This window comes from Gigantopelta aegis, chromosome 11, assembly GCF_016097555.1.
Source record: "Gigantopelta aegis isolate Gae_Host chromosome 11, Gae_host_genome, whole genome shotgun sequence".
NCBI classification, from domain to species: Eukaryota; Metazoa; Mollusca; class Gastropoda; order Neomphalida; family Peltospiridae; genus Gigantopelta; species Gigantopelta aegis.
Genome location: NC_054709.1, coordinates 29,507,961 through 29,519,929, shown reverse-complemented (window position 1 = coordinate 29,519,929; position 11,969 = coordinate 29,507,961). Strand labels below are relative to the sequence as shown.

Below are 11,969 nucleotides of genomic sequence, written 5' to 3'. Positions count from 1 at the left end.
CACTCAACCGACTGAGCTAAATGACACCTCTGTCCAGCGATGGAATGAACAGCATAGAGTTCCGTGGGAAACGGGGGGAGACGGGGGATGGGGAGCAGTAAATCCTGACAGATAAAATTGACATTGCGGCCGTTAACATTTGACATAACACTTAATGATTGTAATAATAGAGAAGATAAACCGACAACTGCGTTGTTAAATAAACCATTTCCTTCCTATAAACTGATGACGACCGACTGATGGGCTGTATATAAATATAAAAAAAAAAAAATAAGTGAGAAAGCGTACAACAAAACAGACGGCGACTTTTACCTTCAGCGTTCTGAAAGCAAATCGTCAAAAGAAAATGCATTTTCCCCTGTTGATATGTTTGCTGCCGTTGTTGACCTTCGCAGAAAGTAAGTAATTTAAAAGGGATTAATAGTTCGTCTCATATGATAGCTTGTTACATGTTTTCTATACTTTTGTTTTTCAAAGAAAAAACCCTACAATATGTATGTATTTATGTATGTATGTATGTACATATGTGTGTGTGTGTGCGTGCGTGCGTGTGCGTGTGTATATATATATATATATATACATGTGTGTATGCATGTATGTATGTATGTATGTATGTATGTATGTGTGTGTATGTATGTATGTATGTATGTATGTATGTGTGTATGTATGTGTGTGTGTGTGTGTGTGCGCGCGCGCTCGCGCGTTTGTATGTATGTATGTATGCGTGCATGTATGTATGTATGTATGTATTGATGAATGTACACACACTTTATCCCTTGCCAATAAGATATTCTTTTTTGTTGCTGGGTGCCCAGCCATGTTGGCATCAGGGGTAATGAAAAGGCAGATTCAGCTGCCAAGTCTGTTTTGGATTTGCCTCATGCCAGGGTTGGTGTGCCCTATACTGATTTTAAACATAGTCTTAACCAATTTATCTTTTCGACTTGGCAAGATGAGTGGAACTATGCGGTTGCGAACAACCTTCATTCTGGTAAGCCAGTCCTGAGAATGACAGTCCTCCTATAGGCAGTGCAAGAAGGATGAAATAGTCATGTGTCGTGCTCGCATCGGCCATACTTACTTGACCCATTCATTTATCTTGCAGAAGGATCCTCTGGCGGTACGCCACATTTTGGTGGAGTGTACTTATCTCAAAGAAACTTGAAAAGATATATATTTGGACAACGAAATGTGATGGAATCATTTTGATTCCTTCCAGAACTTATATTACAGTTTCTACGTGATACTGACTTTTATTCTAAATTTTAATTGTGTCTATCTGTGATATTTGTAATTTTTGCACAGTAACTGTTGAATTTTTATATTGATGTTGATCATCACTTTATTTGTTTGCATTTACCATAGTTTGACACCCAATAGCCGATGTATATTTCGTGCTGGGGTGTTGTTAAGCATTCATTCATTCATTCATTCGTATGTACACACACACACACACACACACACACTGTTACACACATACAGAGAGAGAGAGAGAGAGAGAGAGAGAGAGAGAGAGAGAGAGAGAGAGAGAGAGAGAGAGAGAGAGAGAGATGACAATTAATGTTGTTCCTTGCACGGTGCTTGAACCTTAATTGGATATAGGTACGTTAATATGTTATCCTATCCTATCACGGGTTCGGGTTTTGCTAGACCCGGCCCGTGCCCGAGTACTCGAGTATCCGTGGGAACCCTAGTTCGTTCCTGCGACGCAAGTACCCCAAGCGAGCACTCAACCGACTGAGCTACATCTCGCCCCTGTTATTCCAAGCGCGTCTCTAAATATTGAGGGTTATACCACGTATCATTTGTAGAGAAATTCTACTTGTACAAGTTGCTTTTTACAGATGGATCTGCGTTAAAATGTTGCCCTTTAGGCACAGGTGGTCGTTATACAGGTTAGGTTTGTGTTCTGTGATATCTGTATCTAACAGAACCATATAACATGGCTCACCAAGAATCGCATTATAAAGTTGCCCTTTGTAGACAGGTGGTCGTTATACAAGCTACGTTCGTTATACAAGCTATGTTCATGTAATATGATATCTGTATCTAACAGAACCCTATAACATGGCTCACCAAGAATTGCGTTATAAAGTTGCCCTTTGTAGACAAGTGGTCGTTATACAAGATAGGTCCATGTACTGTGATATCTGTTTGTGTCTTGCAGAACCCCTAACAACATGACTCACCAATGCTTGCGTTATAGAGTTGCCCTTTGTAGACAGGTGGTCGTTATATAAGGCAGGGTCCATGTACTGTGATATGCGAGTGTCTTGCAGAACCCTCTAACAACATGACTCACCAATGATTGCGTTATTGAGTTGCCCTTTGTAGACAGGTGGTCGTTATACAAGGCTATGTTCGTGTACTGTGATATATGTCTGTGTGTTACAGAAGCCTGTGACGAGGCTCACCAGGAATACCAGACTGCCATGGAGGACACGAGTACACCGCTGTTAGGATTGGAGGAGCCGAGATGTGACGAAAATGGACAGTACGCAGACCGGATATGCCGCGGAACGGAGTAAGTGGACAAAGACCAATAAGCGTACGAGACGGAGGGGGGAGGCGGGTGTGGTGGTGGTGCAACTACCTCCCCTGTTGCTGGAGTAAAACCTCAAATTCGGGCAAAAATGATAGCTTGCTTTTCTTTAACGACACCACTAGAGAACATTGATTTATTAATCATCGCCTATTGGATTTCAAACATTTGGTAATTTTGACATTAGTAGCAAGGGATCGTTTATATGCACCATCCCACAGACAGGATAACACATACCACGGCCTTTGATATACCTGTTGTGGTGCACTGGCTGGAACGAGAAATAGCCCAATAGGCAAAATGATACAGATATTCGGGCAAAATGTGCTGACCTGAGATCTTTTTTACCATTAACTTCTAATAAATCTACCCTCGAAATTAGTTGTAATCCACGTAAAAATGCGTAGTGATTCATTTGCAACCCTATTTAGCTATTTGATACTTAATGCTAATATAAATAAATGTTGTTATCCAGGATTCAGGCATTTTCTTTTAATTCGGGCAAAAGACAGTCTGCCTTCTCCCCCCCCCCCCCCCCCCCCTCCCAATTGGGCACAATTGATAATTTTCGAGTTCGCTAATAACAAATATTGAACATGATCAATATAAAGGTATTTAACGTCAAACATAGGATTATTTAAGAATTGAACGTGAAATTTTTTGAGTTTCATGCTAGTATGAAACGCAAAACCGCTTTACACACTGTATGAATGGCGTAGCGCGTTAGCGCGAAGCCATTCATACTAAAGTGTGAACATTTCACGTTCAATTCTTATAATTCCAAACGCATAATCATGTCATTAATGTAAAGCTCTTTAAAAAGAAAAGTGAACTCTATTTTCCAACTATTTACTATTTTATTAACACGAAATTCATACTCAACATTAGCGGAATCCCTATGGTGGTTCGGCTTTTTCCGTCAATAGCCGAATGAGAGAATGACAATGTTACAATCATTAATACAATTCATATTAATTTTTTGCATTAAATGTCAATACCAACTAAAAACATTTTGAATTCACTAGAAACATATAACGTAAGTAATTTTAATAACTTTTAACCTGTAATAAAAATGTCTGAAGCAACCTATTTTGTATGCTATAATTTATATGTGAAGCGGTTGGTGTATGAATATTTAATTACGAACTGTGGATGGGCGCCATTTTTTTTTATTACTGTCCAGATTTACCAATTACGACGTTGAAATTACAGTTATAAAATTCTGAGTGCGTGATAATTCCATGTGTTGATAGATTTGACATAGAGAAAGTGGTTTCAATGTTTCCGGAAGTGGATGAAACAGGTGTGCCGCGAGTTTCTGTCTTTACTGGCCTTGTAATTGTGGAAGTGGCAACAGGATGGTTTTGGCATGTGTGACTTCAAGTGGTGCGACACAAGTATTCGTGAGATTTGATGCTCATGTTTCGTTTATGGAAAGTGGAACATTCTCTGTTGTAGCTTCGAATTGAAGCTTCGTTCCTGTGTCCCGACATGTACATGATATGCCTAGTTTCAAAACCCGACTCGTTTAAAGATTGCATCGCAGTGGCGCGAAAACTTAGAAACTGTGTGTTGTGTACGTCATACTACAATGCCGTTGAATGCGCGTTACTGCTAATGGTTGGCATGAACTGACTGAATTTTGTTTTTGAAATCGCTTTTGTAAAATACCAAATTCCATTGGAATTATATACTTTTTTTGGATCGGCAAAATAGATTTTTAGCTGTGGGATTTTGAATTCACTATAAACATATAACGTAAGTAATTTCAATAACTTTTAACCTTTAATAAAAATGTCTGAAGCGACCTATTTTGTATGGTATAATTTATATGTGAAGATGTTTAGAAGTTTGACAGCAGACGATTACTGTTTGATGTCTAAAAATAGAATCTCAAGGAAATTCCTCGGGGATTCCTTTGTTGACATAATTCATAAAGTAGTTCCGGCTATATAGCCAAAAATAGTGCTAAACTGAGATTCATGGTGCTATGAATGCCAGTTTTTATCGTCACGTGATACGAATTTGACCAATCCAAGGGTTTATAATAAAGGGATTTTTAGAGATTGGAATTATTGTTGTATTAGATCGGATATCTTTGACTATTTGACCGTTTGTTCTCTAAAGATCACTTCATACCTTGATTGCCGACCTCATGCGAAACTGAAATTACATTTTTTTAACAGACTTAAGCGAACGGACACTAACATTTAATACGAATCATACTGAATTGATTGAAAAATTAGGATTAGGTTTCAACAGAAGCAGGACTGGGCGAGTCAACTACTCGCCAACAAGAGTCGTCGGTGAAGTGTAATCTAGCTTTATGCAGTATCCTAACTGGATGCGGGCGATTATTTTAGAAATCATTTATTTCAATTGTCGCATCCTAACTTGTTCGATTCATGATTTGATTTTGTAGGGGTTTTTTGGTTGGCTGACTGTGTACATTGAACAAAACAATATCCTTACTGAGGCTCAAGCAGGATTTAGGAAAGGATACTCTACTATCGATCATATATTTTCCATTAATGGTATTATAGAACTACTAAAAAGAAGAAAGGAGAAGCTCTACTGTGCGTTTATTGACTTAAAAAAAGCTTTCGACAAAATCTGGAGAGTGGGATTGTGGTCCAAATTGTTAAATAATAATATAAATGGAAACTTTTTTAGAATAATTCACAATATGTATAATAACATAAAATCCTGTGTTAAAAAAGATGGTTACTTATCGAAAAAATTGCAATGCAATATTGGCGTTAGACAAGGCGAAAATGTGTCTCCAGTTTTATTGTATTTATATTTAAATGACTTGGAGGACTTTTTGAAAGCAGCTAAGTGTAAAGGTGTGTCAATTACTGCGTATGACATACATATATACTCTGATCTTGGTCTTAACTTACTAACTATGATGTATGCTGATGATACCGCCCTACTAGCAACAGAATCTGAAGGTCTTCAACAACTATTAAACGCATACAAGGACTATTGCAAAACTTGGAAACTTGAAATCAACATAACAAAAACTAAAGTGGTGATATTAATTTAACAAGGAACGAAAAAGATTACTAAATCCATACTATGTTATTAGACCAAATGTAATTAAATTTAGAGAACTGTTTAACTGTAAACGTGTCAGCATCCTTAAAAAGCTTTGTGAACTTATTAATATTATAAATAACCACTTGACCCCCTGAAAACCCATTTTATATAGTTTAAACGTACTTATTTGTTTGTTATAAACACTTGTCACTTAACGTATGCGTGTATATGTATATATAATGTATATAATGTACTCCTCTGATGCCACCGGATGGTGGCTTTGAGTGAAATAAAGTTCTGTTCTGTTCTGTTCTGTTGTTTTTTGTATTTGTTTTTGTGTGTGTGTTTTTTTTTGTTGTTTTTTTTTTGGGGGGGGGGGGGGGGGGGGTAGGATATCTTTGTAAAGTATGTTTGCACATTAGTATTACTAAATAATTACTAATTTAATAATTAAATAAAGATAATTTTTGTTCATATTTCTTTTAAAACGTCAGTGGTCAAGTACATTTTCTGGAAAAGTTCCAAAGGAACAAATATATCATGGCGTTACGGTTTGTTTGTTTGTTTGTTTGTTTTTTGTTGTTGTTGATTTTTTTGTGTTTTTTTTTGTTGTGTTTTTTTGGGGGGGGGGTCGATAGGATAATCGAATGATATTAAAAAAATACCCCGAAAGATGTCTCAAATTAGGATAGATGTACATTTTAAATAGACCATTTCATGGTGTTTTTTCGAATTCGATTTTTTTTTGTAAACTCATGAAGTGTGAACACCATATTTGCAGTCATTGCTTCGCAATTCGTAAAAATATGGTTATTACACATCGCTCGCTGACATAAAAGTATTTAAAGAAATAAAATAGTCTGTATATATTTCACTACATGTTCTTATATTATATAACGAACACTTGCATTGCAGTTGTTGGTGTGTGAGACCTAACGGCGAAGAAATCCCCAGGTATCACCATCGTCGCTATGAAGTGAACCAAAAAGCGATGACCTGTGGTAAGTACTGGTAGTCCATGACAACTAGGTTAAAGCGACGTACTAGTTTTTAAACACTGTGGCGGGGTTTTATTATTATTATTATTATTATTATTATTATTATTAAAGCCGTTTTTGATAATTGAAATCAACATTACTTAGTTATTGTTGTTTAGGTTATCCTTTTCCGTACATCCGTGTTTTAGGTCATCCTGGTGCTTTTATTACATCAAAAAAACTTTTTTCATATTTTAAAAAAAGAGCACATATCTCAGAGAAGTAACGGTTATGGAATCGAGCTTATAATGTCTCCGTTTCAATGTCTCAGACACTCGTAGTTATCTAAATGTGTTACAGATTTTTAAATTAATCAAAATTGGTGTCCATTTTCACGGTTGAAACAAGGGTTTGCGACTTTAACATTAGACCTATACTGGAAGTGGCGTTTTCCATTAGGATAGTTGCAGAATAGCATTAGTTATAGTTAAAGTTTGTTTTGTTTAACGACACCACTAGAACACATTGACTTATTTATCATCGGCTATTGGATGCCACACATTTGGTAATTTTGACAGGAGGAAACCCGCTACATTTTTCTATTAGCAGCAAGGGATCTTTTATATGCACCATCCCACAGACAGGATAGCACATACCACGGCCTTTGATATACCAGTCGTGGTGCAGTGGCCCGAACGAGAAATAGCCCAAATGAACCCAATGACGAGAATCGATCCTAGACCGACCACGTATCAAGCGAGCTCTTTGCCTCTGGGCTTCGTGTCCCCCCCCCCCCCCCCCCCCCCCCCCCCCCCCCCCATCATTAGCAACAACATGCTAAAAGTCCACAACTGTCTCTGGTGTGTTAACATGAGACAAACCGATACTTGCAGAATAAATTTAGTGCACTGCTAAAGTCATGTTTTAGTTGGGCAGCACTGTTCTATGTTGTGTCACCGACTTGTAGGTACTGTGTTCGCCTCCCAGTACCGGCTCCCACACAGAGCGAATTTAATAACTTTGTGGGTAGGTGTAAGGCAATTACACCGACTTATATCTCACTAACCTACTGTCCTGGACAGATACTCCAGATAGCTGGTGTGTGTGTGTGTGTGTGTGTGTGTGTGTGCCCAGGGCAGTGTGCTTGAACCTTAATTGACACGAAAATAATTATAAATGGCACAGACCATAATTTACGCTATATTTGTCTATATAGTGTTAGTGGCTATAGCACTAGTCTTGTCCTGTTCTGTTTTGTGTTTTGCGTTTTCTTTTAGCAAATCTCGGGCCTAATTCAGTAAACTCTCTAGCTTTGCGATCTCACAGTGCAATGCTAAAAGACTTAGGGCCTACAAAGAGGATGTTTTGTTGTCTAGCAGAACCTAAAAGACTTACAAAGAGGATATTTTGTCATCTAGCAGAACCTAAAAGACTTACAAAGAGGATGTTTTGTCGTCTAGCAGAACCTAAAAGACTTACAAAGAGGATGTTTTGTTGTCTAGCAGAACCTAAAAGACTTACAAAGAGGATGTTTTGTCGTCTAGCAGAACCTAAGAGACCTTTGTGAATTAGGCCCCTGCTGTCTAATTATCGAACACGTAGAGAACGTTTTCTCTGTTTCCATTATTCTTTCTCTCTCTCTCTCTCTCTCTCTCTCTCTCTCTCTCTCTCTCTCTCTCTCTCTCTCTCTCTCTCTCTCTCTCTCTCTCTCTCTCTCTCTCTCTCTCTCTCTTTCAATAATATTTATTTCTGTTGATATTAAAAATGCACAATTATATTTCTGTCGTGATATGTATATATTGTGGAAAAGCATAAGCGTACGAGACTGCCCCACCCCCAGTGCTGGAGCAAAACCTCAAATTCGGGCAAAACTTATAAAGATATGCGGGTATATGTGCTAACCGGAGACCGTTTTACCATGTATTTCCATCATTCTACCCTTAAAATTAGTTGTAATTCATGTAAAAAAAAAAAATGTGTAGTGATACGTTAGCAACCCTGTATAGCTGTTTGACGGTAATGCTAATATGAATAAATGTTGTCATCCAGATTGGGGCATTTTCGTTAAATTAGGGGCGGCATTTAGCTCAGTCGGTTGAGGTGCTTGCGTCTCATGATCGAATCACCTCAGTGGATCCGTTCAACTGATTTGGGGTTTTTTCTCGTTCCAACCAGTGCACCACAACTGGTTAAAGGCCGTGGTATGTGCGGGAAAGTGCATATAAAAGATCCCTTGCTGCATTAAGAAAATGTAACGGGTGTCCTCTATTAACTACGAGTGATAATTACCAAATATTTGACATCCAATAACCGATGATTTATATATCAATGTGCTCTAGTGGTATCTGCTCCCCTACGGAAATGGAGCCCGTACGCCTATGCGGAGAAGGGCAAGTAAGTTGTTGTATAACTGTGCCTGATCCATTCTTCTTTTAAAACGCGATAGAATATGTTTCAAGCAATCAGTCCTGTCAGCCAGTCCATTTCGATTTTCTTCTTTCTTTTTTCACCGGCCTCGGTGGCGTCGTGTTTAGGCCATCGGTCTACAGGTTGGTAGGTACTGGGTTCGGATCCCAGTCGAGGCATGGGATTTTTAATCCAGATATCGACTTCAAACCCTGAGTGAGTGCTCCGCAAGACTCAATGGGTAGGTGTAAACCTCTTGCACCGACCAGTGATCCATAACTGGTTCAACAAAGGCCATGGTTTGTGCTATCCTGCCTGTGGGAAGCGCAAATAAAAGATCCCTTGCTGCTACTCGGAAAGAGTAGTCCATGTAGTGGCGACAGCGGGTTTCCTCTCAAACTCTGTGTGGTCCTTAACCATATGTCTGACGCCATATAACCGTAAATAAAATGTGTTGAGTGCGTCGTTAAATAAAACATGTCTTCTTTTTTTTCTTTCTTTTTTTTTCAGAATGCGCTCGGCAGGCGGCTGCTTACAAGGCGACTGGACTAATAGGTTTGACCTTCAGATGCACAGAATTGGGCGCCTTTGAGCCGGTCCAGTGCACGGGGTCTGTGTGTTACTGCGTTGACAGCAACGGTCAACGGGATAGCAGCGCTAGCGCTCTTCCTATTTGGGAAAAGCACATATTGCAATGCAGTTAGTCGGTACTGCTGAACGCAACCAAGTAAAAATGTTTCTTAAAGATGGTACAAAACGCCAGTTTATCAGTGAAAATAAAAGTTGTTAATTTATGACGTCGGTGTCATTAGAAATAAAAAAGTATCGTTTAAACAGGCTATGCCATATACATTGTAATTTCATGTTAAAAACAAAACAAACAAAACACATCGACATCAGCAGCAAAAAAAAAACCCTAGGTTCCGACGTTACATATAGGCCTATATAATACGTTAACAGCTGATTGTTTTAGTTGGACCATAGCGAGTTACGGAGTGATAGGCCTACATGTAGACAGATAGAGAAAAATGAATGAATAAACGGATGAATGAATAAAAAGGTGAAGTTTGTTTTGTTTAACAATACCACTATAGAACATTGATTTATTAATTATCGGTTTGGTAAACCTTTCGTAGTCTTCAGAGGAAACCCGCTACATGTTTTCCATCCACAGGGGATCTTTTATGTACATTTTCCCACAGACAGGACAGCACATGCCACGGTCTTTGATATACCAGTCATGGGTCACTAGTTGGGACGAGAAGAGGTAATCAGAGTTAAAGAGAGAAAAAAAGAAAGACAGAGACAGAGAGACAGACACACAATGTTTACCCCCCCCCTCCCCCCCCCTAAAAAAAAAAAAAAAAAAAAAAAAAAAAATAATAATAATAAGCAAGGTATTATTTATATGTAATTTTATAGGCAAGACAGTGGCGGATCCAGAAAATCCATTGGGGGGGGGGTGTCAATGACATGAGACGGAATGCCAAGAGAACTTTGTGGGAGGTTTGGAAGGGGATCATAAACAAATTAAAATTAACAGTCGCAAAATTTAGGGGGGGGGGCGGGCCCCTACCTCCCCCACCCTAGATCCGCCTCTGCAAGACAATGGATACCACGCCGTTTCATATACCAGTCGTGGAACACTAGTTGAAATGAGAGAAACACTGTTGGCTACATCCCATCGCACCAGGGACGAGCGACCTACCACCGGGCTACACCCCGTCGTATCTTTAGTGGATGCAGACAGTAAAGGCGCGGGTGCAGGGTAGGGGTCGGTATGCGTGCGTGCGTGTGTGTCTGTGTCTCTGTGTGTGTAGGTTGTGTGTGTGTGTGTGTGTTATGTATGTGTGTGTATGTCTTTATGTATGTATGTGTGCGTGTGTGTGTGTGTGTGTTATGTATGTGTGTGTATGTTTTATGTGTATGTGTGTGTGTGTGTGTGTGTAGGTTGTGTGTGTGTGTGTGTGTGTGTGTGTGTGTGTGTTTTGAAACCACCTCCTGCTCAAACATATTTTCTTTTTTCAACATTTTTTTCCGAGTGAGAATACCTTGATCCCCCATAAACTTCGCTGGCCACAGTCTAGACCCCCCCCCCCCCCCCTAACATTCCTGCACATGCGCCTACATAGCATGAGTACTGACTAGGCAGGCATTTGGACGGTAATGAGAGCGACATCTACCTCTGTTACAGTCAGAGTACACGGGCTAGCGCCTACAGTGAGAATGTGTCACATGATTGATGATAAGGAGGTTGATTATAATAATATGAGAACGAAAAATAATCATCAAAACATGACAGAGCTGGAGGTTTAACTATTACATATTTATGTGGTATTAAAAGAAGAAGAAAATGCACGAAACTAAATAGAGGACTCTGCGACATAACGTATTTCTTCTATTACACACACTGGCGTTTATTCCTTTAAAACGGGTCCCAGATATTGCGTTTATTGGGATGAATGGATGAATGAATGAATGAATGAATGAATGAATGAATGAATGAATGAATGAATGGACAAACGAATGGATGCTTAACGACACCCCAGCAATACAGTTATATGATGGTCAACATCATTGTAAAATTATAAACTTACTAACAAAAATAGTGCAGACATTAATGAAAGAGTCACATTTCTGAAAGACATAATGAAGCTATTAAAATGCAAAACATTAAATATTTGAAAAAGAGCATAAACGTAGCATGGACTTTTTTTTATGTGCATCGGGGGGGGGGGGGGGGGGGGGGGGGACGTAGCTCAGTGATACATCGCTTGTCTGATACGCGATCGATCTAGGATCGATGCCCGTCGGTGGGCCCATTAGGCTATTTCTATTTCCAGCCAGTGCTTCACAACTGGTATAACAAAGGCCGTGGTATGTACTATCCTGTCTGTGGGATGTTGCATATAAAAGATTCCTTGCTGCTAATCGGAAAGAGTAGCCCATAAAGTGGCGACAGCGGGTTTCCTCTCTCAATATCTGTGTGGTTCTTAACCATA

General features: G+C 39.2%; 1 protein-coding gene across 1 annotated transcript; it reads left to right on the top strand.

The window, feature by feature from the left end:
- The first annotated feature begins 235 nt into the window (after positions 1-235).
- Positions 236-10,026, top strand: LOC121385623 (thyroglobulin-like). Its single transcript, XM_041516369.1, has 4 exons — positions 236-398; positions 2,395-2,524; positions 6,500-6,585; positions 9,478-10,026. Exons 1-4 carry the CDS (start codon positions 347-349, stop codon positions 9,669-9,671), a joined length of 462 nt encoding a protein of 153 aa, XP_041372303.1. The 5' UTR covers positions 236-346; the 3' UTR covers positions 9,672-10,026.
- Positions 10,027-11,969: the final 1,943 nt, after the last annotated feature.